The sequence below is a fragment of the Centruroides sculpturatus genome, unplaced genomic scaffold, assembly GCF_000671375.1.
Source record: "Centruroides sculpturatus isolate CEXI.00-Female unplaced genomic scaffold, Cexi_2.0 scaffold1237, whole genome shotgun sequence".
Lineage (NCBI taxonomy): Eukaryota > Metazoa > Arthropoda > Arachnida > Scorpiones > Buthidae > Centruroides > Centruroides sculpturatus.
The window spans coordinates 25,607-53,326 of record NW_019385374.1 but is presented as its reverse complement, the minus strand read 5'-3'; the positions used below and the strand labels follow the sequence as shown (position 1 = coordinate 53,326).

General features: G+C 28.1%; 2 protein-coding genes across 4 annotated transcripts in view; one reads left to right on the top strand and one right to left on the bottom strand.

Annotated features, from left to right (window-relative positions):
* Window positions 1-6,474: 6,474 nt before the first annotated feature.
* On the top strand, window positions 6,475-16,509 carry LOC111638288 (clarin-3-like). Of its 3 annotated transcripts, none has more exons than XM_023383974.1 (4): window positions 6,475-6,941; window positions 11,094-11,225; window positions 11,321-11,537; window positions 15,736-16,509. In XM_023383974.1, exons 1-4 carry the CDS (start codon window positions 6,704-6,706, stop codon window positions 15,977-15,979), a joined length of 831 nt encoding a protein of 276 aa, XP_023239742.1. In that variant the 5' UTR covers window positions 6,475-6,703; the 3' UTR covers window positions 15,980-16,509. The 3 variants fall into 3 exon arrangements, with proteins under 3 accessions (XP_023239742.1, XP_023239743.1, XP_023239745.1); XM_023383975.1 differs by having other exon boundaries at window positions 11,321-11,572; window positions 15,771-16,509; XM_023383977.1 differs by lacking the exon at window positions 11,094-11,225 and having other exon boundaries at window positions 6,477-6,941; window positions 15,736-16,505.
* Window positions 16,510-18,016: 1,507 nt separating this feature from the next.
* Window positions 18,017-27,720, bottom strand: part of LOC111638279 (M-phase inducer phosphatase-like) — a gene marked incomplete at its 5' end in the record, with an annotated part of 34,480 nt that continues 24,776 nt past the window's right edge. Inside the window, 3 exons of the mRNA XM_023383954.1 lie at window positions 18,017-18,591; window positions 19,457-19,574; window positions 21,281-21,414. Of these exons, the coding sequence (XP_023239722.1) occupies window positions 18,457-18,591; window positions 19,457-19,574; window positions 21,281-21,414 (387 nt within the window). The remainder of the gene's footprint in view (window positions 18,592-19,456; window positions 19,575-21,280; window positions 21,415-27,720) is intronic.

Sequence of the window (27,720 nt, the reverse complement as noted above, 5' to 3'; positions counted from 1 at the left end):
TTCCGAAGTCTATGACAACAATTGTTTGGCATTGACGGCCGCGAATTTCGTGCCAATAAGCTGCCTCGACTTGTTCGATTATGTTATCAACTCAATTTCTTATTTATTTTCACATTTTCACTTCGCGGTCCTTCTCTGTTCTTTTCCCGTTCTTTACACATGTAGGTCATTTCATTGTTATATACATTTGATATCATCATTTATCACATACTTCCATGACACTCTTGTCTGTCCGCTACAACTGCCAAGAATTAACGCGATTGGCGAAGCGTAGTGACAGCGGGCCAATAGAGCAGGATCCTTGCTATAATGCTGTTTGCGCGCCAATTTTCGTACGTGCGTTAACCGAGCCGAATAGTTTGGCCGAATATTCGGCTATTCGGCCACGCTTCTGGCCGAATATACTATTCGTTACAACACTAATCTTTATCTTGACGGCCGGATAGCCGAGTAGTAAGGATGGCAGTCTACCGCTTTGGAGACCGGGAATTGAATCCAGACGGGTCAGAAAAACTTCAGGAACTTTTCGGGAGGCCGTCTCATTGTGGGCCTGGCCGAACCAGTAAAGGTTTTCTAAAAAGACCTTTTAATGCAGTCGAGGTGAAAAGAGTTAGAAGAATGCTCGGCATATAGTAATATAGTCGACCCCCTATAACACTGTTGATAATTTTGTTTTATATGAATTCTATGTTGTACGAGTCACTTAGATTTTACAAATACGTGTGCCGTTCACAGCCCGGCACGCGTATTTGTAAAATCTAAGTGACTCGTACAACATGGAATTCATATAAAACAAAATTATCAACAGTGTTATAGGGGGTCGACTATATTACTATATGCCGAGCATTCTTCTAACTCTTTTCACCTCGACTGCATTAAAAGGTCTTTTTAGAAAACCTTTACTGGTTCGGCCAGGCCCACAATGAGACGGCCTCCCGAAAAGTTCCTGAAGTTTTTCTGACCCGTCTGGATTCAATTCCCGGTCTCCAAAGCGGTAGACTGCCATCCTTACTACTCGGCTATCCGGCCGTCAAGATAAAGATTAGTGTTGTAACGAATAGTATATTCGGCCAGAAGCGTGGCCGAATAGCCGAATATTCGGCCAAACTATTCGGCTCGGTTAACGCACGTACGAAAATTGGCGCGCAAACAGCATTATGGCAAGGATCCTGCTCTATTGGCCCGCTGTCACTACGCTTCGCCAATCGCGTTAATTCTTGGCAGTTGTAGCGGACAGACAAGAGTGTCATGGAAGTATGTGATAAATGATGATATCAAATGTATATAACAATGAAATGACCTACATGTGTAAAGAACGGGAAAAGAACAGAGAAGGACCGCGAAGTGAAAATGTGAAAATAAATAAGAAATTGAGTTGATAACATAATCGAACAAGTCGAGGCAGCTTATTGGCACGAAATTCGCGGCCGTCAATGCTAAATAATTGTTGTCATAGACTTCGGAAAGCTAAATGCTTGTAATGAAAGTCACTTAGCGTGCACGGGCGAAAGCCTGGGACCGTTCAGGCTATCAAGCTGTCTCGAATCTGTGAAATCATAACTGTGACTTATATCGACGTCCTATCCGTCTCTTTTCTCCGTTATCACCAGGCTGTCACGTAATTGTAAAATGGGAACTCTACGACGGAAAAGTGACGAATCGAAAGTATCGTGAGCGCGTATTATGATGTATGCACAGGCATACGTGGATAGAGCGATAGAGGAAAGAGAAAGGGAAGAGCAAAGACGAGCGCTTAAAAAGAAGGATAGGCAGGGTCAGACCCTCAGCTGTGCGAGGATTCTCCAACGATAGACGTGTACGTGTACTGATCTTTGTAATTATAAATTGTGAATACATGTGACTAATATTATTTTCATTTTTATTTTGCGCATGTTACAAGTTATAAATAAATATAAACAAACAACACTAACTCGATAACATTAAATCTAAATACCAGAATGATTAATTTACTGTGTTCTTGTTATTTATTACTCCTGCTTTTAGGTATTCGGTATTCGGCCGAATAGTGAAAAATAGGCCGAATAGGCCGAATACCGAATAGTAACCGAATATTTGTTACATCACTAATAAAGATATTTTACCACTCTGGGAAACCGAGTTCAATCTGAGTGGAATACAAATGAATACAGTATATCTTAATGGATACTAATTCCATTTAGACATTTTCAAAATGCCCGGAAGGTCGAGCGGTTAGGGTGACAACCTACCACTCTATGGAAATTCGAATGGGTGGTTTGTCCGAACATGCCGAACCCTGTCTCTCCCCCTGGCAGCCCCATTATGGGCCTGGCAGAACCCTTCAAGGTCTTGCTAGAAAAACAACCTTATAGTGTCTACACGGCGGAAATTATTGGAATAAAGGATTAAGTTCGTAGGTGTCCCCAATATCACAATACTACAATTTTTCAGCATTAACTGAACATTCTTAACAATCTTAATATTATGAAATCATTTAAATTTAATAAATAGTAAAAGAACATTTATAACAAAATATTTAAAATAAATGTAATAAAATTTCATTCTAATATTACACACTTAAGCAAAATTATTTGCGGTAATTTTTATCTGTTATTCAAAATAAATCAGCAAAGAAAGAGATAAAATAATTTCTCTGTTAAACAAGAGATTAAAATGTATGTTGAATTTCTTACATGCTTCAGAAGCTTCATAGAAAAGTATTCAAATATTTTTATAAAGCTTCTGAAGCATAAAAATTTGTATTTAAATAAAGACAAAGTGGTTTATTTAATAAAAAGATTGAAATGATTTTGAAGAAATAACAATTTATTGGTTTAAAAATTAAGTAATGACCTGCATCGGTTTAATTGTTTTTATTAATTTTATGAGATTTATATTACTTTTTTTTTATTAAAAATAATTATATTACTTTAAAATATATAAAAACAATATATTATTTTGTTAATTCCTGATGTATTACTTATTATAGTGATTAAGTTTATTCAAGTAGGTTACAAATAATCTAATCATAATTAAATAATATAAAGAAATGAATTTTAATATCTTTTCAATTGCAGTGATAAGAGCTGAAGTTTGAACAGTAATTATTTACATACGGTATATTTGAATATTTCATTAAAATATGAAACAAATTGAATTGAAGGTTTTACAAAATAATAGTTAACTAGATCCAATGAGTTAAGCTTATTACACTCTCAGCGAATTTAATTAATTAACTCGTTATTCATCTAATATGCATTTCGGTCGATCTCCTTTTCAATTGGATTTTACGAATCATTATAAACCAAAAATTAGAGCTTCTGATAACAATCATTAAATGTAATTACAAGTTGACGTATTCTTGCTGTTTGTGGGCCAAAATTTTATATAAATTTATATATTCCGCTTTTACTCTTTTCGCCCAGAGGGCCTTTTCCGTGCCCATTATCAGTTCCCATATAATGTACTGTACTGTTCATAGTCCAAGCATGGTAAACCAAAATAGGCTTTTTCTTTTTACTCTTTTCCTCTTTTTATCAAGTCCATCTTGGTTTCGGCTACTATCACATTGGGAAACCGGGTGGTAAGGATTGGGGCTCAATATATCAAGAAAGGGACCATTCTCGAAAATTTCCTGGAATTTTTTGACCCGTCCGGAAGCTGTAGGCTGGCACCTTAATGGCTCGCCCATCATCCAAATAGGCTTGCATATACTTTTTTAAAAAATCTGAACATAACATAGAAAATTTTTTAGTTCCATTTTACTTATTGTGTAAATAAAATTTACACAATAAGTAAAATTTTAAAGAAACATTAGTTTTATTTAAAAATCGTTCACATATCCAAAGAAATTCTCTTGCTTGTCGCATGTTCACCACACCAGAAATTGTGTTTATTATATTTTGTTAAAATATTAAACGGTAAGTTAATTAAGCGTTGAAACTATGAATATGATAATTATGATTAGAATTTCCATGCAGACGAGTATGTAATGTGTCCCAAGAGTCACGGTAGGATGTCCAAAAATTATGTTAATGGAATGAAACATGAAAACACATGAAAATGAAAGACAAACTCACCAAATTTTCCATCTCGAGGCTAATGCACTCGATTGGCCCATTTTCACTCCTAGTTTTCAGTAGTTTTACACTGGTGGATTCGTTACGGAATTTCTTGATGAGACAGTTCTATGACGCTAGGATGAATGAATGAAAGCAATGGTATCCATACTCTCTGGATGTGACACTTTCTGGGTTTTTATTTCTGGAGTATATGAAGCCAACTGTCTACTGTATTCTTATTCATAACATTCAACATCTGAAACGGCAAATCAGAGAAGTTATTCACTTCTGATTTTCTTGATCGCTGGAAGTGGAACACCACTTAGATGTTTATAGAGCCACTAATGGAACACACATGGAACTTTATTACTTAAACATGTGGAAAAACTATTTTAGTCGTTCTTTAATTTATGTTTGATGTATGTACTACGTTTCGTTTAATAAGATATAATCTTTTAGAACTCCATCATGTCTTCTGGGAAACACTGTAGAGGAGAAGGTAGTATTATGGAACCCCAATTACATTATTGTGAATTGTAAACAAGATATCATAACTACACTCACATTTTTTGTGCGAAAAGTACTGGTATCTATTAAACTAAATGTTCCTAATTGGATTTTTCGTTAGTGTTACTATAAGTATGGTTTTTGAAGGCTTCTGTAAAAAAAGTCAGAAAGTAGGCTTAGGGAAAACCGGGTGGTAATATGGAACCTTACTGTATGTTTTCAAAAAATGCTTTAATGTATCCAAAAACAAATAGGAAAGTACAAAGAATGTTCACAAATTGCTCCGGACAAATGTTTGCTTGCAAAGAGAGATTTCGGAGGAGTTGGGTTCCATATTAAAAGCACCAATGGCATCGCCATCTTCAAGTAACTTATGTCTGTCAAGACCGAACTTTAAAAAACGTGAACATCACACAGATTAATATCTACCCCTAAGTCTCTGGGACTGAATACATGCACCAGTGAATCTACAACTACACGATTTATATTTTAAAAATAATTAAATTCACTTAGCATTCAAAACTTTCGAACTTTGAAAAACACAAATATGCTGATTCACTACGGACAACCGTTTAATTAACTGAAGTGAAACGGGTTTTTCCCTTGCTATGAATGTCTGCCTAGTACAGTTCAGCCACAATCCACTACAGTTCGCCTTTATTGTCAGTTTGAAATGGAGGGGTTCCACAATACCTGCAGGGTTCCATAATACCACCTTTTCCTCTGTAGTATATAGTGTTCTTTATGTTTATCTTGAGACCTAAAATCATCATCTTTTCACTTTTGTGTATATTTTAAATATTTTCTATATTTTGACGTTTTTTTATGTAGGGTGAGAAATTTAACCTAAAAAAGTGAAATATCTCCGAAACAAAGCCTTACAGAGAAAAATATTTAAAATCAATTCTGTTTGGTTGAAGGCGGAAGGGTACCAAGCTTATTTATTTTTAATTTGAACACGTTTTCAAAGTTACATCAAGGTCAACTTGTTGTTTTCAAATGAAAACCTATACCTTTTGTAGAGGCAGCTGAATCTACGTGAAATAACGAATAACTTTTGCCTGAAAGATTTTGAAAACGTGTCTAAATAAAATATAAATAAACCTGTTATCCTTCCGCCTTCAATACAAATACATTTTATTTTATAAATTTTCTTCCGCAACACTTTGTTTTGGCGATATTTCAATTTTCAGGTTAAATGCCTCCTTCACCCTGTATATTCCGAAACATCTTTTATAACTTTGAAAAGCAGTTTTAATTAATGTTCTGACACGCAATTCAATTACTTTTGGTTTCGATTTTGTTTAAGAGTTCATTTTATTTTGACATTTTTCATAACCTCTGTGAGCACCAACAGGGCCTTTTTAGCATGACTACTATGGATTCTGCCAGGCCCAATGCAGTTGCCGGGTGATGAGGGACGGGACGCAACATCTCCGGACGAATTCCCGAAAAATTCCTGGCGTTTTTTCGACCCATTCGGATTCGATCCCGGGTCCCAGAGCAGTAGGCTGCCATCTTAACTGCTCGGCCATCCAACCGCTTATTTCGGCATGAATAGTGTTTTGAAAAATTCGACATAGCGAGAAAAAGAAAGTTAGATGCGACATTGACTAATTATAATTTTTAAAAACGATTCAAACCTGTGATTTTTATAATAAAATAATAAATAAACTGATAAATGATAAATTATATCTTACATTCCAACAGTAAAAAATTGAGGAGGGAAAAAAATATATTAAAACATTACGGCAAATATTAAATATTTTTCAGTATTAATGTAAACTATTAATAATTGTTTAATCTTATTACGAAATTTATTTAATAAAGTATTTTTTTAAAAATTCATTGTTTTTATATAGAAATAACGTTTAAAAAAATACGTCAGACACAATTAAATATTTTATAAATTCCTAAATATTAAATAAAACTCCAGGGGGCGCCCTGATCTCGGGAAAAATTTTTTATCTTCTGGCCGAGTAGGTATCGTAAGAAAGAATTATGCTTTTAAAAATATTTAATAGGAAAAATCAACTCGGTGAACGCCGATCGTTAAACATGACATAAGTCTACAGATACGGACATTAATGATTTATCAATATTTTTAATATTTAATTAATTAAACGTGTCGACAGTGGTGAGAAACAGACGACCCGATGGATATCGTCCAGAAGATACTGATCTACCTGACTTTTATCATTTGTTTGGGTTGCTTGGCACTTCTCTCGGTGTCTTTAGCGACCGAAGAATGGTTGAAATCAAAGCCTATAATAGAAAGAGATGTAATTAATCGCACCAACGTGAGAAAGTTTGAAGGAGAAGTTCATTTTGGCCTTTTCTCTGGGAAGAAGAACTTAAATTTCGGCTTTGGTGACAGATTGTCAAATATAATAAGTAAGTTTAATGGGCATACAATTTGTAAAACTGATTTTTTGAATTTAAATGAACATTAATAATAATAATAATTAATATAATGGAATTAAACTGATTGTTTTTTATTATTGAATTACCATTGATCTTTCTGTTCTAGCTGGGTTACTTGCGACTCTGTCCTGCTCCGCTGATTGATCTTTTTTCTTTGAATTTAAACTGGATTCTTTTATTGCCTGTATTGAAATGTCCGAATAATGGACGAATTTTTCTTATCTCTTTCGAAAATTAACTGGTATTTACATTCCGTTGGTAATTGCTTCTTGGGTAATGAGACGAATACTCGAAAATTGCATTAACTTTACTGGAAGCCGTAAATGTAGGCCGATAATATATTTGCTGCTTCTAGAAAAAGGTACTTAAAACCTTTAATTGTAAAAAAAGTTTTAAGTTTTGGACATTCTTTCGAAAGGGCACGCCCTTTTGTAATGACGTTGTTATAAGTTTGTATTTTAGATTTTATACGTTACTTTACCGGTAACGTTTAAAGTCCTAAAATATAAACTTTATAGGTATGTTAAATGGATTGTGTCATAGTAAAATGGCAATTTTTTTTTGTGGTGTCAATTGAAAAGGAGTTGTGCTTGTTTAAATGCACTAACATAGTTATAAAGGAAATAGATAATATAAAACATGGTTTCTTAACAGCTAAATTATTGTGAGGAAGTTTTGGTAAATATCGGAATTTTAGAAAAGTCCAATTTTTAAAAAATTAACAAAAATTAGTATTTAAAGTGAATTATAACTTGAATGGTTAAAAGCTATGGATAAATGCTTTATTTGATGGTAAAAATATTTAGTATTAATAAAATAATAACTGTACTAAAATATTATTAATGTAAACTATTTTTTTATGTTAATAAATAATGAAAAACAGCTGCAAATAAATTCAATATACTATTGTATTAATTTGGTACTGTTAAAATAATTTCAGATTAGGATAAAGCATTCATTTTTAACTAATTAATTTGCTATATCAATATGTCATTCAAAGCTGGAACTAAACAATAATTAATTTCACACCTTCCTTATGTCTTCTAGCAATACTTCATTTTTAATAAAGTATTGCTGGAAGACATAAGGAAGGTGTGAAATTAATTTTTGCTCTATCATTAAAATTCTGATATTTCAATGAATATTTCAAGCAATATGAAGTATTCTTTGCAAATAATTTGTTTCAAATATTTGAATGTTTTGTCTTCATTATTTTTGTATCATTTATACATAAAATTAGTTTAGCATCACATTTTCACTTATGTGCATGCATCAATGCTTAAATAAATAGTAAAAATTTCTTTTGACCTTAGTGTTCATTTAAGCATTAATATGTCAAATATACTATTTGAAAATTTTTCAAATGATAAGATAGGCTTACATGATGAAAGGTCTTTAAACATTTCATTTATTAATTGATCAACTATGAAAAATCACTGTTACAATAACTAACTTTACAATCTGGCTTATTATTTCTGTGAACAAAAAGGTAATGTTGAAATTATAGGATGTTTAAGAAATAGAGTTAATAGTAGAGAAAATCAAAACAATATACAAATGCATGCTAAAGAGATTTTAGAGATAGATAATGAATACAGCAGGAAGGATGCCATTTTAAAAAGAAATAGAACAGTATTCTAGATATCCAGTAGTAGTAATAAAAGGGAAAATGTGCAACATAAAATGAAAGTCATTCAATCTTTAGGTTAAATGGAAATAAAATATCTGTAGTTTCTATAGTTGGCTGTAATTAGGAAATAGCATGTAGAAGAGATAACTTGGATAAATAATGAATCCAATTTTAATATAGTGTAGGTAAAGAATATAATACTGAATTAGCCAAGGACAGAATTGCATAGCATTCTTATATTCAAATATTTGACGATAATGCTTCACATATCTGTATTTAGTGAGATTTGTTGTTTTTCCACTCTCTAACTCACTTTATGATGAAGCAAATAAATGATTATAAAAAAAATTTAATTTTTAGTATCATAATTTGAAGTCTTTTACTCCTGAAATTTCCTATTTGCTAAAAATAATAGTCATTAATTTTAAGATGAAAAATTGTTAAATTAACTTTCAGATAAAGATATAACAGCAATTTTAAAAAAATCTGGATTTGAAAATGCTTACAAGAGAAATCCTTAAATTGAGAAATTTTAGTGTAGTGTTTTTTATTTGTTAACTCCAAACAGTTTTAATATGTAGTTATTTTCAAATGTTTTTAACCTTCTGCTGACAATCAAACCATCTGTTTTCATGCTGCACGTAGCATGAAAGTATCTCAATCATTCATAGAAGAATTAAAATAAAATTTCAGTTGAATAATAGGTCTATTGAAAATTTTACTGTTTTTATCTGTTCCTTTTAAAATGGATTTCTGGATCCAAGAATTCTTGAGATTGCATTTTTCATAACCTCTATGATCCTGGTAAACAGTTTTTATAATTATTTTTTGAAAAAGGAATTGTAATTTGTTTATGTGATGACTATATGAAAGGAATACAGTATTATGAATAGAATGTAAAATTGTGTTTTGTGCAATAAATAAACCAACAACTTTCATCCAGAAGTCTACAGTAAATATTTTAAACTATTTGATTCAAGGATAAATTTTCCATATGTCCAGAATCAACAGTCCTTTTTCAAAGAAACTATATAAACAAATAAAAATGACAATGACAAATAAATAATAAAATAAAATAACTAAAAATGACAAAGACAATGAGTGCATTGCCTGGTAACAGAAGACAGCTTAATGTTAGCAAAATCCATTTAAAACATTGATTTATAATCTAATCTAAAAATCTAATATTTATGTGTGATTTTCAACACTTTCTGCTTAATTTAATTTTAGTTTTAAGCTTTTTTAAAAAAATTATACCTGTTGATAGCTAAATCTTCTTTTTTAGCAACATAACCTTGAAATTTTCCTATCAGATATTCGTTTATTTGCATTAATGTCTTGCCTTTTTTATGATGTAAAGCCCAAACCCATACATTCATCTGATTCATTTCTTTTCTGATATTCATTAACTTTCTCCATTATAATGTATTTGGACTTAAGGTATCTAATAATACTAGCAGAAGCATTCTTTTATGTTTGGACAATTTAAGCTCTTTTCCAGCCTACTAATTTCATATTAATTAAAAGGTTTGCTAATACAGTGGTCAGTTGACTCTTGCTAAATCTTTGTTTTCTTATAATCTTTTATTTAGGCCTTTACTTGTGCTTTTGATATACATATAGAAATTTCTTTATTTGTTTGACACCCTTATTTTAGACTTTTGAAGGAAATACATTAGTTTTATTTGTAATTTTTGAAGTGGAAGAAACATTAAATATATATGAATGAAATGTTGAAACATTTCAAAGATTCTTGTAGTTTAATTTAAAACATTAAATTTTGGAGAATATTAATACATGTTCTGACAAAACAGCTTCCTCTCTAAAAAATTTAAGCATTAAATCTTTGAACAATTTGCAACTTTAGAAGTTTTAATTCATTGAAATATCATTTTACTATAATAAATCTGACACTCATAAAAGTTTAGTTTGTACTTAGTTCTTCCTACCAGTAAAATATCGGTTTACCTTACATAATATCATATTTAGTTGCATTTTCTTAATTTAGATATTTTCATGATTAAAAATTAAAATGAAACTTAAGGTCTTCTAGAAAGCTCAACAATAAGGTAGAATGCTTTTATAGTTGAAAGAGTTTTTTGAGAAAACAGTTCTATTTATCTGTCAATTATTTTATTATTTTTGTAATATAACTTAGAATTTGTCTGGTCTGAAATGATGTATAAATTAAATTTATTATTATGCTGGTTTTAGGTAATTTATTATTTTTAGCCTGTATTTTAATTATTAATNGTTTAGTCAAAAATTTTAAATTACTTTTTAATTGCAAATACTTAAAATTGCAAAAGTAAAATAAGCATTATAGAAATAAATGAATCATTATTGAAAACATTTATAATTAATGCATTCAAGATATGATTTACCTTACAACACTCAATTATACTTAATCCATTAATAAAACTAATTAATTAATTTTCTTTTTTTTCATTGGTTATCTTTTAAATTTTGCATGTTATTTATCTCTATCTTAGTTAAATGTTTTCCATCAAAAAATGCATGCAGCTTTGTTGAAAAATCTAATAGAAATCAATTTTCAAGAAGTTCATCTGACCTTAAGTTTGAAAATTTGAATAATACAGACATAAAGGGAAATAACAACACAGGTTTTTTTTATAGATTAATTTTTTTAAATATAAGTTTATATCACGAGAATTTTATGAGATACGAAAACCAACAGAATTCTTTTTGTTTACTTAAGTTAAGACGATTCTAAAAGAAGACCCTCCAATGATCATATATGGACTCTGGCTTTTCACCGTCCTTTCTGTAGCATTAAGTATGCTGTTTGGATTAGTTGGAGCAATTTTTGCTGTAATTAATAGTGTTACAACACCTGTTGAATTAATTACTGGAATACTTGGTTTATATCTGTGGAACGGAATGGGTGCACTCTTTTCGCTTGGAGCCGTTATTAGTTGGATTTTGCAGTTTTATTTGAAACTTAATAAAAATGTCATGACCAAAGAAGAATTGAAATTGAANAGTATTCTTTTTAATGAAATAAATCTCTTACAACTATAAAATCAACAAATAAGAAATATTAAATAAGTTATATAAAAACTTAAATAATAAAGTCTCAGAAGATTCTAAATAAAAAAAAAAATTAGTTTAGTGTTAACATTAAAACATGACTTGCACTCATTCATCATGTTATTTTAATAAGTTTAAAAAACTAAAATTGTTATTCTTTCCTAAATATTCATTTTTGCACTAGCCCAATGGTTCCCAATTAGTAGTACACGTACCCCTGGGGTACGCAAAATTGCACAAAGGGGTACATGCAACAATCTAAAATCGGTCGATTTAAAATTTAAATGCCATGAGATGAAGAAATCAAAAAAATAATGGGTGGATCATCAAAAATTCGGCAATTTACAACACGATGTCGAATGCACAAATTTGTTTATTTATAACTAAAAATATTCTCGAAATTTCATCAAAAAATGCATTTGTGACAATACCTAAATAAAATTCTTACGTAAGAAACAAAAATTGTACAATTAACACAATTTGTTAATTGTACAATTATCATTACTATCATGTCAGCAAAGTGGCAATAAAACATTTACTACATTTTGCACAATATACCTCTGCGAGAGCGGATTTTCGGCCATGACAAACATGAAAACTAAACATTGCCACCGACTTCGACTCTAAGATGACTCGAGACTGAAGCTGACCAAAAAAGCAACCAGATTTTACAAAGTTGTGCAAAGAAAATCGTGCACATTTGTCACATTAAAATTAAATAACCTTATGTTATTTTCATTATTATTAGAATTGTATTTTAAAGGTAATAAATGTAAAAAGAAAACTTATTCTATTTATCACTAGCTGTCTACTCACAGCTTTGCCCGCATTATATCAAATTTTCTTGTGGGAGTAAGATATTTTCTCACAGTAAAATGTAGCCTATGTCCATCTCCAACATGTAAGCTATCTCTGAGCCAAATTTTATTAAAACCTGTTCAGCGATTTAGACGTGAAAAGGTAACAGACAGACAGAATTACCTTCGAATTTATAATAATAATATGGTTTAATATGAATTTCTGCTATAAAGGGTATGCGAGTTTAATTACAAAAAAATCATGTCAATTCCTATAGAAATGTTATTCTAATTTAGTATCTTTTTTCATATTATGGAGTATATTACATAGTATGAATCATAGCTTGATTATTTTTATAAAAATAATAACTTACATATTTATCATACTTTAAGTTAAAATCAAATATAATACAGATCTAATCAGTTTCTTTCAAACTATACAGTAGAATTCAAGCCAAGGTTACAACTATTAGTCACAGTACATGATATCAAGATATCAGAATAGTAAACAACCTTCATTCTCTGCAATACAATGTCGATTATTATTAAACTATTTTATAATAAGAGTCAGGTCATTGTTCCATTAAATTTGAGAGTTTAGAGTTATGTTTTAAACACACAAAATTGTAAAATCTGAGTTCTTTTCATTTGATTACTTAATATTATATTAATATGAAATTAACAAATGGTATTAATACAATATTGGAAAAATTCTATAATGTATAAAAATTAGAAAATATACTTCTTAAATATTTAAATTTAAAATAATTTAGATACTAATAAATTTGCTTAAAGACACTAGCAAACAAGTTATTTTAAATATATCCATTATATAACATACAATGTGTTCCACTGAGTAGGTCTCTAAATGTGTTCCAAATGGAAGTATTTGCTGTTATTTGGCTTGTTTGCATTTGGAATAATATCCTTTAAATAGGATTAATTTACTTACCTGACAATCAAGCTGCCTTTACCACATCTGATTCATGTCACCATCTGAGAATACTATTTGGACTTCTCTGAATTGGCTTCCTGTAATAGTTTTCCTCTTGTAGTCACCCAGATCATGAGTTATATTGTTGACAATTTAAGTACTGAATTATTAGCCAAATATGGAGTTCCTAATCCTTTTGTTGGGCCTGAATTACTTCTTGGTATTTAATACTTTTTCTAGAGCCATTAAAGACTGTATATTTTTTCAAGTATCTAACACATTAGAGGAAAGCTATTAGCTTAAGGCATAGTAAGATATTTTTTCCTAGCTTGTCTTTTGTTTTTCCAAAATGCAAGAAAAAGCTTTGGTTCACACAAAGTGTTTTTCATGCAACCGTGTTTAGTTAATATTACAACTGGTTTTGGTCACTTTCATAAACATCTGTGCCAACTTAAACTTTCCTTCTCCTCCTTTGCTTTCATGACTGCTGAGGAGATTCCTTTGCTTATATGTGAATGTATAATTAATTCTCTATTTTAGCAAATCTGTTCATCTATGTGTTTTTTTAAGCTCATGTAATGTCTGTTACCTTTATAATTCTGACCTCTCTTTAAAAATGTCTTGTAGAGTGCATAATTGGACCTTTAGAAGGTTCTACCATTTAACAATTGTATTCCCATTTGTACAATCTCCATGTAACCTATAATCCTTTTATATAAGTAAGTGAAAACTTGGTCAATTCTTTTTATGATTACTTTAAGTTTTATGATATACAAGATTAAGCCCTGCCATTGTCCATTGAATTGTAATGATGTAAATGGATAAAATTTTGTTACTACTAAATAATGTGTAATGTGCAATAAATATAGGTTTATTCTTTGATACTGCACTCTGTTCAGATGAATTAATTATAGTATCTGTTATGTACTGTGCATATGTACAGTACATGAGTAAAATTTACACAATTTACATATAAGTGTGATATTATAGGCTGTAGACTAAATGAAAAATCTCCAATTCTCTCTTCTCAATGGTCCTTAAAGTTCTCAAGCTGTTCATATTGCGACTATGCCACTTTCTGTTTAACTTATAACAAGAATTTCCCAGAATATGATTCTGTTATAAGTCTGGGACTACCTATATACATATATTATAATGTAACAAAACCCCAAATCATTGGCTAAGTTTAATCCAAAAAATAATCCAACAATTTAGGCTTATTGATCCATAGAGGAGTTCTGTTCCAAGTTATCATTTCTTCCAGAATTATCTAATTTTGAATTTAAACTATTTCTAATGATTAATCTTTATACAAGAATACTGCTCAATGGCCTCTCTTTAAGCCAAATTTGGATATTTTAATTAATTAAAAATTATCTTAAATATAGTTAACAATTAGGTTTGAGTTTGGTTTGTTTTTTTTTTTTTGTTCTTTCTGCCCCATAGGCATCAAAAGGGACTTTTAATCAAGCTCATTATGGGTCCACAATGGTAGTGGCTGGGTGTGAGTGATGGCCCAAGATATTCAGGACAGACCACCCACAAAATATTCTTGAGATTTTTTGCATGTAGATTTTTGCAAATGATTACATTTCTTGCAAGATGTTGTATGCATATAGTTGAATGAAGTATATGCTCATATAAGCTCAAAAACATTGCAAAGCCACAAAAAGTTATACTTTTTATGCAGTCCATAAAGATGTTTGGAAAAATTTGCAGAAACTTGCAAAAATGGACTTTAGCAATAACTCTACATTGATAAAGTAGAAATGCTGTAAGAAAAAAATACCACGTTGAGGTGCCATCATTAGAAAAATGTTGAAAAACACTGTATTAAGGCAAAAGAAAAGGAATGAGTTTATTTGGGGAAAATAAATTATTATACAAATTCTGAAATAATGCAAAGGGCATGGTTCAACTAATTTCATCATCTAAGAACTCAGGTCAATTTTTTAAGTTTGATAAATTCATTCATAAAGCCAACCTCTTGTGGCCAACAGCAGAACAATTTATGGATTGAAAGTAGAGTTTTTTTAGTAGAGTCACATTTTTGTATGTTTTCTATAAGTAAAAATAAATTAGTTTCTACTAGTCATTATCTCCTCTTTCCCAATAATTATAATTTTGATTTGTGACTACAAAATGCAGTTTGTAAATATAAGATAATTGGGAAAAACTCAAAACCTAAAAACAATCCAAACATATCTTGTTTTAATACATTTAAAATTTTTCACAAATCAATGGTGAAAATTCAATCATGTTTAAGTAAAAAAAAATAATAATTAGATGTTAAAATTTAAATTTTATTTATTTTTTCTCTACAGCACTCTTTTCGCTTGGAGCCGTTATTAGTTGGATTTTGCAGTTTTATTTGAAACTTAATAAAAATGTCATGACCAAAGAAGAATTGAAATTGAAATGGAATTCAGATGGCAGATCCTCTTTCGGTTACAGTTTTATATTGGTCATTGTTGCCTTATGTTTGTATGTCATCAATATTATCATTGTTACAATCATTATCAAACAGCCCTGGAAAATAAAGGTGCCAAAGACAAAAATTCAAAAAAATCCCGAGGGAGTCATCATGTTGTATTGAAGAATATTGTTGCCAAAGTTAAGTTGATTTTATAATTGTTTAAACTACGGTAAAGGCATGATTGCATTACTGCTAGTAAGCCAAGTTATATCAGGTTGTTATGTATTTCTCAGTGATTTTTAAAAACAAACAAAAATACATTAATTAGTATTAAATTTGAAAAATTGCAGCTGTCAAAACAGATTTTTTTTTTAATATTAGAAATTTTAAGAAAATCCAAAAAAAGATTTCTCTTGTTATCATAAGAGTCAAAAAATGGTTCAATCCCTCAGTTAAAGAAATCTTAATACCCATTTTAGAACTTCTTTAACTGAAGTTGCTTCAGATTTTTTAAAATTTAAAAAGAAATTAATGCAAATTAACTTTCATCTTTGAATAAAAATTTGCCTATATAATTTAAAAAATTAAACTTTTTAATGAGAACATATTGTACAATTCAAATGATGAATTTTATTCCAAAACAATAATACGTACTTAAATAAAATTGTTGGAAATAATATAGAATACATTCCAATTATATTTTTAATTTTGTTTTAATATAAAACATAATTGTCATAATTTTTTTACACTAATAATAATAATATTTACTGAAATACTATATTTATATATATATATATATTTTTTTATGAAGATATTTTTGTATCCTAAGAAAATTTTCTGATTATGTATTAACTGGGGGATTTCTGTAATATTAAATGAATGAATTACTGTAATAACATTCCATTGAATATCTAATTTTAAATTTTATAAAATTTTTGTAAATTTTGTATGGAAATAAACATTTTTAGTAATATGAGTGAGTATACTTTCAATTATATTGACAACCTAAATCTATTGTAAGAGAGCATGTGTATTTTTCTTTGTAAACTGAAAAAGTTTGGAATTTATGAGAGCTCAAATTCAACGATGATAGAAAAGTAATTGTGGTCGAACACCAACACAATTAAATTGAAGTAATTGCGGATGTTCTCGTCTTGTGTATCCAGCTTAGACGTCAATCCCATGCCCTACCATTTGATCATCATATTGTAGTCTATCTTTACTCTGACACAATGGGGTACAACAAAGGTAGACATTCTATAATCTGTAGACCAATTCTAGTCTGCAAACATGTGTAATCTGGTCTATGGTCATTTTCAAAATATACATACAAATTCAGGACCTTTTATTGTTTTGTTTTTCTTATGATCATAAAATTTAATTGATTTTTTGTAACAATTTTAATAATTTGGCCTATGTCTACCTTATGGACATTTCATTTAGCTAATAGTTTAAAAAGGTATATCCTTCATCTAGCCAAATCCATTGTATTTCACATGTAATCGGTGAAAAAATGCTGCTTTGGGAACTATCGGTTGCAGACCCAATTTCATGAAAAAAAAAACATAAAATAATAGTTTATATGAGTAAAATATGATTTTTTAAGAAGACAATTAACAGAAAATTCATAAAAATTAATCAAACTAGTGCTAGATGAATTGCGATTTCTCATACAGTATTATTAATCAAGAATGACGTTGTAAATCATCAATTCCATGATATTAACAATTTATCGTTAAGGAATTGATTCAAAATATTTCTTCAAACAATTTTACAGCTTATTTAATGAAAAAATAATAATTACTTGTGTATACTGTATTATTATTATTATTAAACTGTATTGTCCAAGAATCAATTGCATTTAACCTTACTTGTTAGGCCATTTAATTTATGCTTTGATGTTCCAAAAGTAGTTCTGATGATCAACATACCATTTTAAATAGGAGTTAACAATGCAACTTTTTTCTTAATTTAATGCCAATGTTTGTATTTCTGACAAATTTTTATCAAGACATAAGCTGGTGCAAATAATCAAGAGCATAGCATATAAAGATCTTGAATATTTTTATTTAAAAAATTTTTGTGTTAATTTGATTTCTTTAGTAAGGAATATTTCCTATTTTACTTATTCTCTGTATATTAATGATACTTCAAAGACATTTTCAACAAATTTTATTAATGTCTTAAAAATTTTCCATTAAATAAATAAGTTTAAATAATCCAACTCTTATATCCTTATAAATATTTATTTTGAAAAGTAAATTTCACAATGAATATTTTTATTATCACAGAATATATTTTATTAAAGATCATTTTCTCTCTTCTATGCCAGTTTACATATATTGTAGATAACCTTTTATTTTTAAAAGTTGGAAATATTTCATGCCATATTCATTTTATCACAGATAAGAAATTACTATTTAAATACAAATAAAAATTTTGCATATGGGTAAGTAATATCTTTGGTGTGAAATATATGTCAATATTGAGATCTGTAAATTAATACAAAAGAAAAAATAAACTTATAACATTACAAATGAGATGTATTGGCAATACCTTTAAAATAATTTCTTTGGTAAAATTCAAATAGATGTAAAAATATTAATAATCATCTTGGGGAGATGAAATTTTATCTATTAATATGTGTTGAACGGTGGTCAAAATTTGAGACCCATTCTTGCACTCGATCTTCTCGTCTCGTGGAATGTCCTTTTTTGTTGGCGAAATCTGCGAAATTCTCTCTCGTGGTCTTTGTGTAACATTGGCTTGTATGTGGGCGGTTCACATAATTCCTAAAGAAAACAAATATCATTAATTTGAAATATTAAATAAAAGTTTGTTGTTTGAATTTAAATGTAAAATTAAATCTTTAAAGAACTATTTGTTTTTGAACTTTTAGTTGTAACAAATGTTTAAAGATAATACAAATTTAGAATTTAAGACCATATTAAATTTTGAATATCAATTATTTTTTGATTAATAATTGTGTTATTACATCAAAACCTATGAAGAAGACACGGTTTGGTCAGCACTTGTCGACAGACACCGATCAAACATTTTCAATATGCCATTTAGTAAAATCACTATAAAGATCTAATTTGCATAAATTTGAGCTTTTGCTATTCTGGATACATTCTGAATAGAAATCACTTGTTTCAATGCAATTTTATTTTTATAATTAAGCAAGAAAATGATCCCTGAAAATCAGAAAATTACTTCCTGCGTATGTATGTATATATATAGTCAGTCGATGACTTTTTTACTTACTTAGTGTCATAGAATCTTTTTATGAAATCAAATTCTTCCTATTATTAAAATGGTTTTTAATGTTTTCAGAAACTATAATTCCAAATAAAATTAAAGAACCAAATTATTAAATTGCATGCTTCTAGCCCTTCTATATATCAATACTATTATTTAATTATTTCATCACTATTATTTTTTAAATCCGTAATGTCTTTTAGGGCTTATTGTGTGCAAACAACAGGAGATGCTGGTATTTATACATAAATAAGAATTGATAAGATTGATGAATGTTGGATTAAAAGAATTGAATTAATCCACTCTGGGCATGAATAAATGTATAAGTTGAAATATTAAATATTATAAATTGATCTATACTGTGAAACTATTAAAATAAAATTCAAACTAACTTACCTTAAAGTTTTCGAAGAAAGCTTTATATCCACCTTTTATAATATACATTTCTGGATAATGGAGATGTGGATAAACTTCATTATTTATTTCTCTATCTTTTTTACGCAAGAAACGACATCTGTAAATATGAAAACAGTTGAAAAAATAAACTGAAATACCATAATCTTTTTTATTGACTTTTTACTCTAGTAATTAAAGATCCATGTATTTATATCATCATCATTATTATACAGTTTTATGAAGAATCATATGAAACAGGAAAATAATTTATAGTTAAAATAGTAGAAGGTTGTTAATCAAACACCTAAGGCACCAGAGTTGTGCTGAATTGCTGAACATTTTTGTATTTTTGCAAAGTTTAATAAGTTAAAGGTGATCTAAGCATGACAGTTTGTTCAGTACGATACAATTTAGATTACTTATAGTTTACTGAATAACACTGCTGGAAGATATCATGAATCTTGGATTATTGGGTGATGGATTAGCAAACTTCACCACATATTTAAAATTTAATGTTAAATGATACAAATTAAGATTCAATTACAAAAATTGAAACATTAAATTAATTTTACAATAAATAGAAATGCCAACTTTCTTCATGTCATCTTGAATAAATTGATTATTATATTAAAATTCAATACTTTTAAAAGTGGAATGGCATGTAGCAGAAGTTAGATGTGAATAGCTAGCTTTGGAACTGAAATTTATGATAGACATAAGTATTTAAAGTTATAATTATTCAATTAACTTTCCAAAATTTGTATTTAGTTCATTTCACTATATGCAAATAACAACAAAATTTATACAGCACTTCTGACTTTAATACTCTACACTTCAGAAATTAATTCTTTAAAGTTGGATTTTGAAAAATGAAGTATGAAAACATATGAATATATTTTTTTAATCAATGCTCTATTTTCTTCCAATATTTACAAATAGTCATATCAAGTTCAATGCAAGCTCAGTAAAGAAAGAAAAAAAAATATAATAAAACTGATATTCTTTTTTATTTTACCTGATGAACTATCTAAACTTTACAAGCACTTTTCAATCAATATAACTGAATTGGATCTCTGCTTAACGAATTAAGTAATCAAGCTAAATATTATTATTTTCTTTTTTTTTAAATTATGTAACTAATATAATGTTAAAATGTATTTGAATTTTAGAATATATTTCTCCCAGCTCTTACTTTATTTCCAAAACTGTTCATAAAATTAAGTTTGACATGGCCATTGCAGAATTTTTGTTATAAATTTCCATGTTGCAGAAATAGTTCTTTAGTTACTGTGTAATATTTAGAAACTTGTTCCCATTTTTAATATTCATTGATTATTTTCCAGTTTTCTTTGAAATGTGTAATCTAAATGATTATCTTAGAGCTACATTGGAATCATCATTAAGAATTATAATTAAACATTTTGCTATAGAAAAAAGATATTTTGATATATCAAAACAATAAAATCTGCCTTATTTCAGTATTGTTAAGTAATGATAAATGTGTAGATTTTGTTTAAAAATTTAAAGAACAAAATATTCCAGTTTTTAATCTGACAGGAAATATGATAGCATCTATTATGCAATTATTTTGAAGAAACAAACATTCAACAACTAGAAAACTCTCTACAATAATTAATCAGATAACAAAAACTTCTCATTTTAAAAATAACTGAATAAATGAAAATTTATTATTAATTATACTTGTATTAATAACAGTGTAATATAATAAAATAATAGGTTGTTAGTGTTTATTAACTATATATCATCATCAAAAAATATAAGCTATTATTGTTGAATTCTATAAAGCAAACAATAAAAACATACAAATCTGGTCCTCTTTCCGATGAAAATTCACAATGGAAAATAAGAATATTACGATCTTGGATTTGAGCATCTGCTTTTTGACCAGATAAGAATTCAGAATATAAACTCTCTTTTGTATAAATATTTCTTGAACCCTGAAATAAAATTATAAAAATTAATTAATATGATTAACTAAAGGATTTTCAATATGTTACAACAGAATGAAGTTATTTTCATTATTGATTTAAAAACTTGAATTAAGATTTATTAAAAATAATATTTCTCATTCAGAAATTAGCATTTTTTTAATTTTATTTTTTTATATTTTGTAATTAATAAAAACATGTATTCAAATCTGTTAATAATATGCTTAATTTTAAATACAAGTAAGAAGACTACTTTAGTAGGATGTTCTTTAAACATTTTAACAAATAAACTAGTTATTAAATACAATCTTTTTTCCAGACTTTTTTTGAAATTTTAAATAATAATTTGGCAGAATTATGTGCTTCCTAAATATTCTGAATTTTATCAAAACTCCCTGATTAATCAAGAGTTGTTTGTTACAGCATAGAATATTGCATTCAATTATATCTGAATTCTACTTATTTAAAAAAAAAGCAACAGATTTTAAGAATATGTAAAATAGTTAAGTAATATTTGGCAAACAACAACTCTTTCCCATTTCAACTTAACATTTACAATTATTTATAAAAGTGTTTAAGAAAAAGCAATTAAAAGAAAGCGAAATCTCCAAAATATTTACATTATAGTCACAGTTAATTTATACATTGCTTTTAGTTTCCTATAATGTCTTCAGATTAAATGTATTTCCAAAATAATTCCAAACAATGACAATGAATTATCTTCTTTTCTTAAAATACTGCATCATCAAAAAATACCAAAAACTTTGGTATTTTTAATAATGAAAACAAAGTTACATTTATATTAAACTGACTTTTAAAAAATTTTCTATATATATTTGGAAAAAAATATTTAATTTATTCATTAGTAAATCATTATATACATTGAGAATTTATTTGGAAGTTATTCTTGAAAAAATAATTATTGCTAATTCTCTGAGGATAATACAATATGCTGAGCAACAAATTTTAAAAATTATTCTGATTATTTAGACTATGAAAATAAGTCAAACGACTTATTTTCATAGTCTAATCATAATAGTTTATAGTCTAATATGAAAATAATCAATTATTTTCATATTAGACTATAAACTATTATGATTATTAATAAATAATAATAATTAACCATAAACATATTAGACTATAAATTGTTATGATTATTTAGAATATGAAAATAAGTCATTTGACTTATTTTCATATTCTAAATAATTATAATAATTTTGAGAAGTTATTCGAAAAATGAAAAAAGAAAAACATAAGCAATAAAATTATTTTATTTTTATCAAATAGATAAAAGTAGAATAAAACCATTGCTATTAGCCACACAACAATTCTGAATAATTTTGGTGCCTGAGGCAAGCCTAAGAACAGTGCCAACGCACTTATATTTCTATAAACATTATGACACCTTTTTAGTATACATTCCAATTTGGCACCTCAGGAAGTAGTCTCTCTGCCTCATCTATTGGCATGGCCTCAATCAACTTATTAACACAATATAAGAAAATACATATTTTCATTATTTTAAATAATGATTATATTTTATTTTTTCATTTTAAATGAAAAAAAAAAAAAATACTTAAAATTTGAAAAGAGATGAAGTTAAACAAGTCTAAGAAAGATCTCATTAATAATGCAGAAAGATCTAATGCCACTTTGCATATCATAAACTTCTGAGATAAAATATTGTGGTAGTAAGCAAGAGAAAATATAATAAATAATAACAATAATTTAATATGTAATAAATAATAAGAAATAGATAAGAAACTAAATAAAATATCAAACAAAAATAAATAACAGATTAGTAAAAAAATCAAATTAACTAATAAATAAATAAATAAATATATATATATATATATATATTCAACTTTTATATGTTTGACATGATTAGTTGCTTTAGGAATGAGGATGATGGGTTTAAAATTGATGATCAAGTAGTACATTCGATCACCTATGCGGACAATATAGTATTAATTGCTCCCATGGCAGCAGAGTTACGCAGGAAAATTCAATTGGTGATGAAATACTTTGAAGGTCTGAAGTTAAAAATTAATCCAAAGAAATCAGAAATCATAATATTTAGAAATGGAGCCTAGCTGCCAAAGAAACATATGTCTTTTTATATGAATAATGAAGAACTGAAGGTAGTCCAAGAAATTAAATTTTTAGGCATCATTCTAACACCAAATTTGTCTTTTATAAAACAATATAATAAAGCCTCAATCAAAGCTAATAGTTTAATAAATAATATGGTGGAAGTATTTATTACGACAAAAATGAAGAATGTCCATATACATTTCTGTCTTTTCAATTCTATTATTATGAACTCAGTTGGTTATGTGGCTCCAATTTGGAGCCTCACTAACTTCCAAAAATTTGATATACAGTAGAGCGTCGTTTATCCGAAAGCCGGTTATCCGAAACACCGGTTAACTGAAAGCATTTCATTTGGCAAATTTAAATTTTTGCTAGTGCTGTGGCACTGCAATCTTTGGCTATATCTTGGGCTATTCCAATATTTTTTTGTTGGTCTGTGTGTTTTAGCTGGCAGCACTGGCACTTTTGTGTGGTGTTTTTCTGAGGACTGTGTTGTGCTGAATCAAACATTTTTGATACTAGATCAACTTCTAAAGTATAATTTTTTTTTTGCTTTTATATTTTTCAATATATTTATTTTGTTTATAAAAAAATAAAGAAATAATTTTTAATGATACAATAGGCATGATTATTATTTTAAAAAGTTTACGTTAGGCTTAACATCGACGAAAATTCAACGCGAAGCGACACGCAACAGAGAAAAATTTCAACATGGGATAGGTTAATATATTTTTTCGTACATAATCGGTTATCCAAAAAATAAGTTATCCGAACAACCTCAGTCCCCAATTGATTCGGATAAATGATGCTCTACTGTAATTCAAAATAAATTTATATGCAGAATCTTCCTATTGGAAAATAACATACCAGGTAGTGCCCTCAAATTGGAACTAAACAGGTTTAAAATAAATACTACCTTGATAAAGAGATATATAAAATTCCTCTTAAAATTAAAATATGCTGAGAATCTATTGATGAAATTATTATACCAATTATACCAGAAATCTATGGACAGAGAACAAAGTAGAAACTGGGTAACACAAATTTCAAAAATATTCAATATCTATGGTTTTTCTATAAAATTATTTATGGATCCTATAAGATAAATTATCAGCTAAGCCAACAGTTAATACAAAGTGTATTAGAAATCTCCCTATCTCAGGATATAGATATACATAAAAGGATTAAACCTGATTGGTATAATATAATTCTAGACTATCCACTCAATAACAACTATATGNTTATATCTGAATTCTACTTATTTAAAAAAAAAGCAACAGATTTTAAGAATATGTAAAATAGTTAAGTAATATTTGGCAAACAACAACTCTTTCCCATTTCAACTTAACATTTACAATTATTTATAAAAGTGTTTAAGAAAAAGCAATTAAAAGAAAGCGAAATCTCCAAAATATTTTCATTATAGTCACAGTTAATTTATACATTGCTTTTAGTTTCCTATAATGTCTTCAGATTAAATGTATTTCCAAAATAATTCCAAACAATGACAATGAATTATCTTCTTTTCTTAAAATACTGCATCATCAAAAAATACCAAAAACTTTGGTATTTTTAATAATGAAAACAAAGTTACATTTATATTAAACTGACTTTTAAAAAATTTTCTATATATATTTGGAAAAAAATATTTAATTTATTCATTAGTAAATCATTATATACATTGAGAATTTATTTGGAAGTTATTCTTGAAAAAATAATTATTGCTAATTCTCTGAGGATAATACAATATGCTGAGCAACAAATTTTAAAAATTATTCTGATTATTTAGACTATGAAAATAAGTCATTTGACTTATTTTCATATTCTAAATAATTATAATAATTTTGAGAAGTTATTCGAAAAATGAAAAAAGAAAAACATAAGCAATAAAATTATTTTATTTTTATCAAATAGATAAAAGTAGAATAAAACCATTGCTATTAGCCACACAACAATTCTGAATAATTTTGGTGCCTGAGGCAAGCCTAAGAACAGTGCCAACGCACTTATATTTCTATAAACATTATGACACCTTTTTAGTATACATTCCAATTTGGCACCTCAGGAAGTAGTCTCTCTGCCTCATCTATTGGCATGGCNGAAATTTTCATCATGTTAGTTATGGCGAAAGCGAACGATGGTTCGATATAAAATTATTATTATCGGACACGGATGGAAAATTATTATTTTGAATAAAAACAACTTATTATTTACATAGCAATTTGTTCCGTGAGAACAATCTTCGTTACATCATACAACATGACACCACGATTCATATTTTAATACTATTACGTAGCGTTTAACCAAAACGTAAACTTTTTACCATATAAAACGTATTAATAACCGATTTTAAAATTAATACGCTGTAAATAATTCAAAACTTTTAAATTTTTAAAAATAACATTAATATTTAAATTTATAATAACGTTAAAAATAAACCGAAACTTTGATTAGAAAATGACGTCAATGCGGGTCATGCGTCGTTGGCGTAATGATATAGACGACCCTAACAATATTTCGATATTAAATGTTAAACTAGTTACGATTGGTTAAAATATCGTATATTATTTGATATTATCCAATAATATTCCTTTTTAATTAAATGACGATCATTTCGGTATAGAGTTCGATAAAGTTAATCTCGAACCACTTACTTAGCGAAATCGGTAATGACGGACATCTTTTGTATAGAAGGCTGAAAATTCGTTAAGTTTTTAATTAATTTATAATATAAAGAAGATGTCGGGATTCGATAGTAATCCTTTTGCCGATCCATATGCCAGTAATCCGTTTGCGGTAAGTAAAATCTTAAGAAAATTCATTAAGAGACGTGACAACGATCGTCTGCATTGAAATTTTACCAATGCCAAATAAGAAAATGGCTAAATTTTTATTTAAAAAATGGCAATTTTATCACTTAATTAAGCTTTAAAATCATTAAGAAACGGATGACGATCGTCTCCATTGTATAATAACATATTACTACTATTAAATATGTAATTATGTAGGATATATTAGTTTGCTTCACCTCTTTCATGTGCGGTATTTTAGAAACATTGTACAGATGTGACAAAGAAGACTGTTTACACCCTTCCAAAGTAAATAAATTACACAAACAAGTTGTGGAGAAATGTAACAATTACATTAAAAAAAAAATAACTGTTTTTAAGTACTTGGAAATAGAATTTTTAGTATGGTAAGTATATTAAAAATTAAGCTTTCGTCTTGTGTATAGAAAATATTTGGATGGTAGTAAGTGCTCTGTCTTGTCGGTCCGATTACGGGTGTAATTAGATTAGTTTCCTGACAGATTTTCTTCCCGTAATGAAAATCAATGCTAATTTGTTGTTTCTTTGTTCCCTTGTGTTTACTTGTTAGTGGTGGTGAAGCCGAATAAAATGTTTCCTTCTCTTTCTGTCTGCAGCTAGATGTGAGGCTTCTCTTCTGGCATTTCATTTCATCTATCTTCTCTTTGATTTTTATATATACTTACTGTCTGTTGTTATTTTTTGAGCTTCGTGTTCGATACCCTGTTTGATATTCTTTTGTTTTTCGCTGTGATGAGTTTGAATTAGCTTGATTTTTCCTTTTCTTTATTTTATCTGTAATGGTTTTTTTCAGTTTCATCTTTTTTAAATTTTCATTCCTTCATGTTTAATTTGTTACATCAATAATTGATGACAAATAAAGTGTTTACTGTTGTATTGTTTTATCGTGAGAAAAATATTTAATCTTGTAGCTGTTGTAGTTGGTCGGAGCTGAAAGCATTCATTTCAACCACTTGAATTATTTTTACCTTTATTGTTAAAATATATATATATTTTTTATAGAGAACCTGAATGTACTATTAATCTTTACATCATTAAATCTTATATTACATTTTGATATTTTGTATATTGACTGAATTTATTGTAGTAATTGCCTATATTTTATTATAAAAAGATACAATTAATTCTATAGAAGGACAATGATATGTGTTAATAAATTCTGTAATAAAACACTTCTATGTTAATAAAATTTTTATTTCACTTGTTAATAATTAATAATAAATTCTTTGAATATTCAAAATGCAGTTGCCCAAGATGTTATAACACACTTACTAAGTTTCACATATTCTGTGATTGCAAGGAAACAAATGAGTTAATATGTACAGATAAAATCTGTGTGTTATCAAATTGCTCTAATGAAAGAGCTATGTTATGAAGTCTTTGATAGTGCAAA

Coding starts and splice junctions, on each gene's coding strand:
- LOC111638288 (XM_023383974.1), top strand. CDS start 6,704: ATGGATATCGTCCAGAAGATACTGATCTACCTGACTTTTATCATTTGT. Junction 11,226..11,320: donor AAAGGGAAATAACAACACAG/GTTTTTTTTATA, acceptor TGTTTACTTAAG/TTAAGACGATTCTAAAAGAA. Junction 11,538..15,735: donor TCGCTTGGAGCCGTTATTAG/TTGGATTTTGCA, acceptor AGCCGTTATTAG/TTGGATTTTGCAGTTTTATT.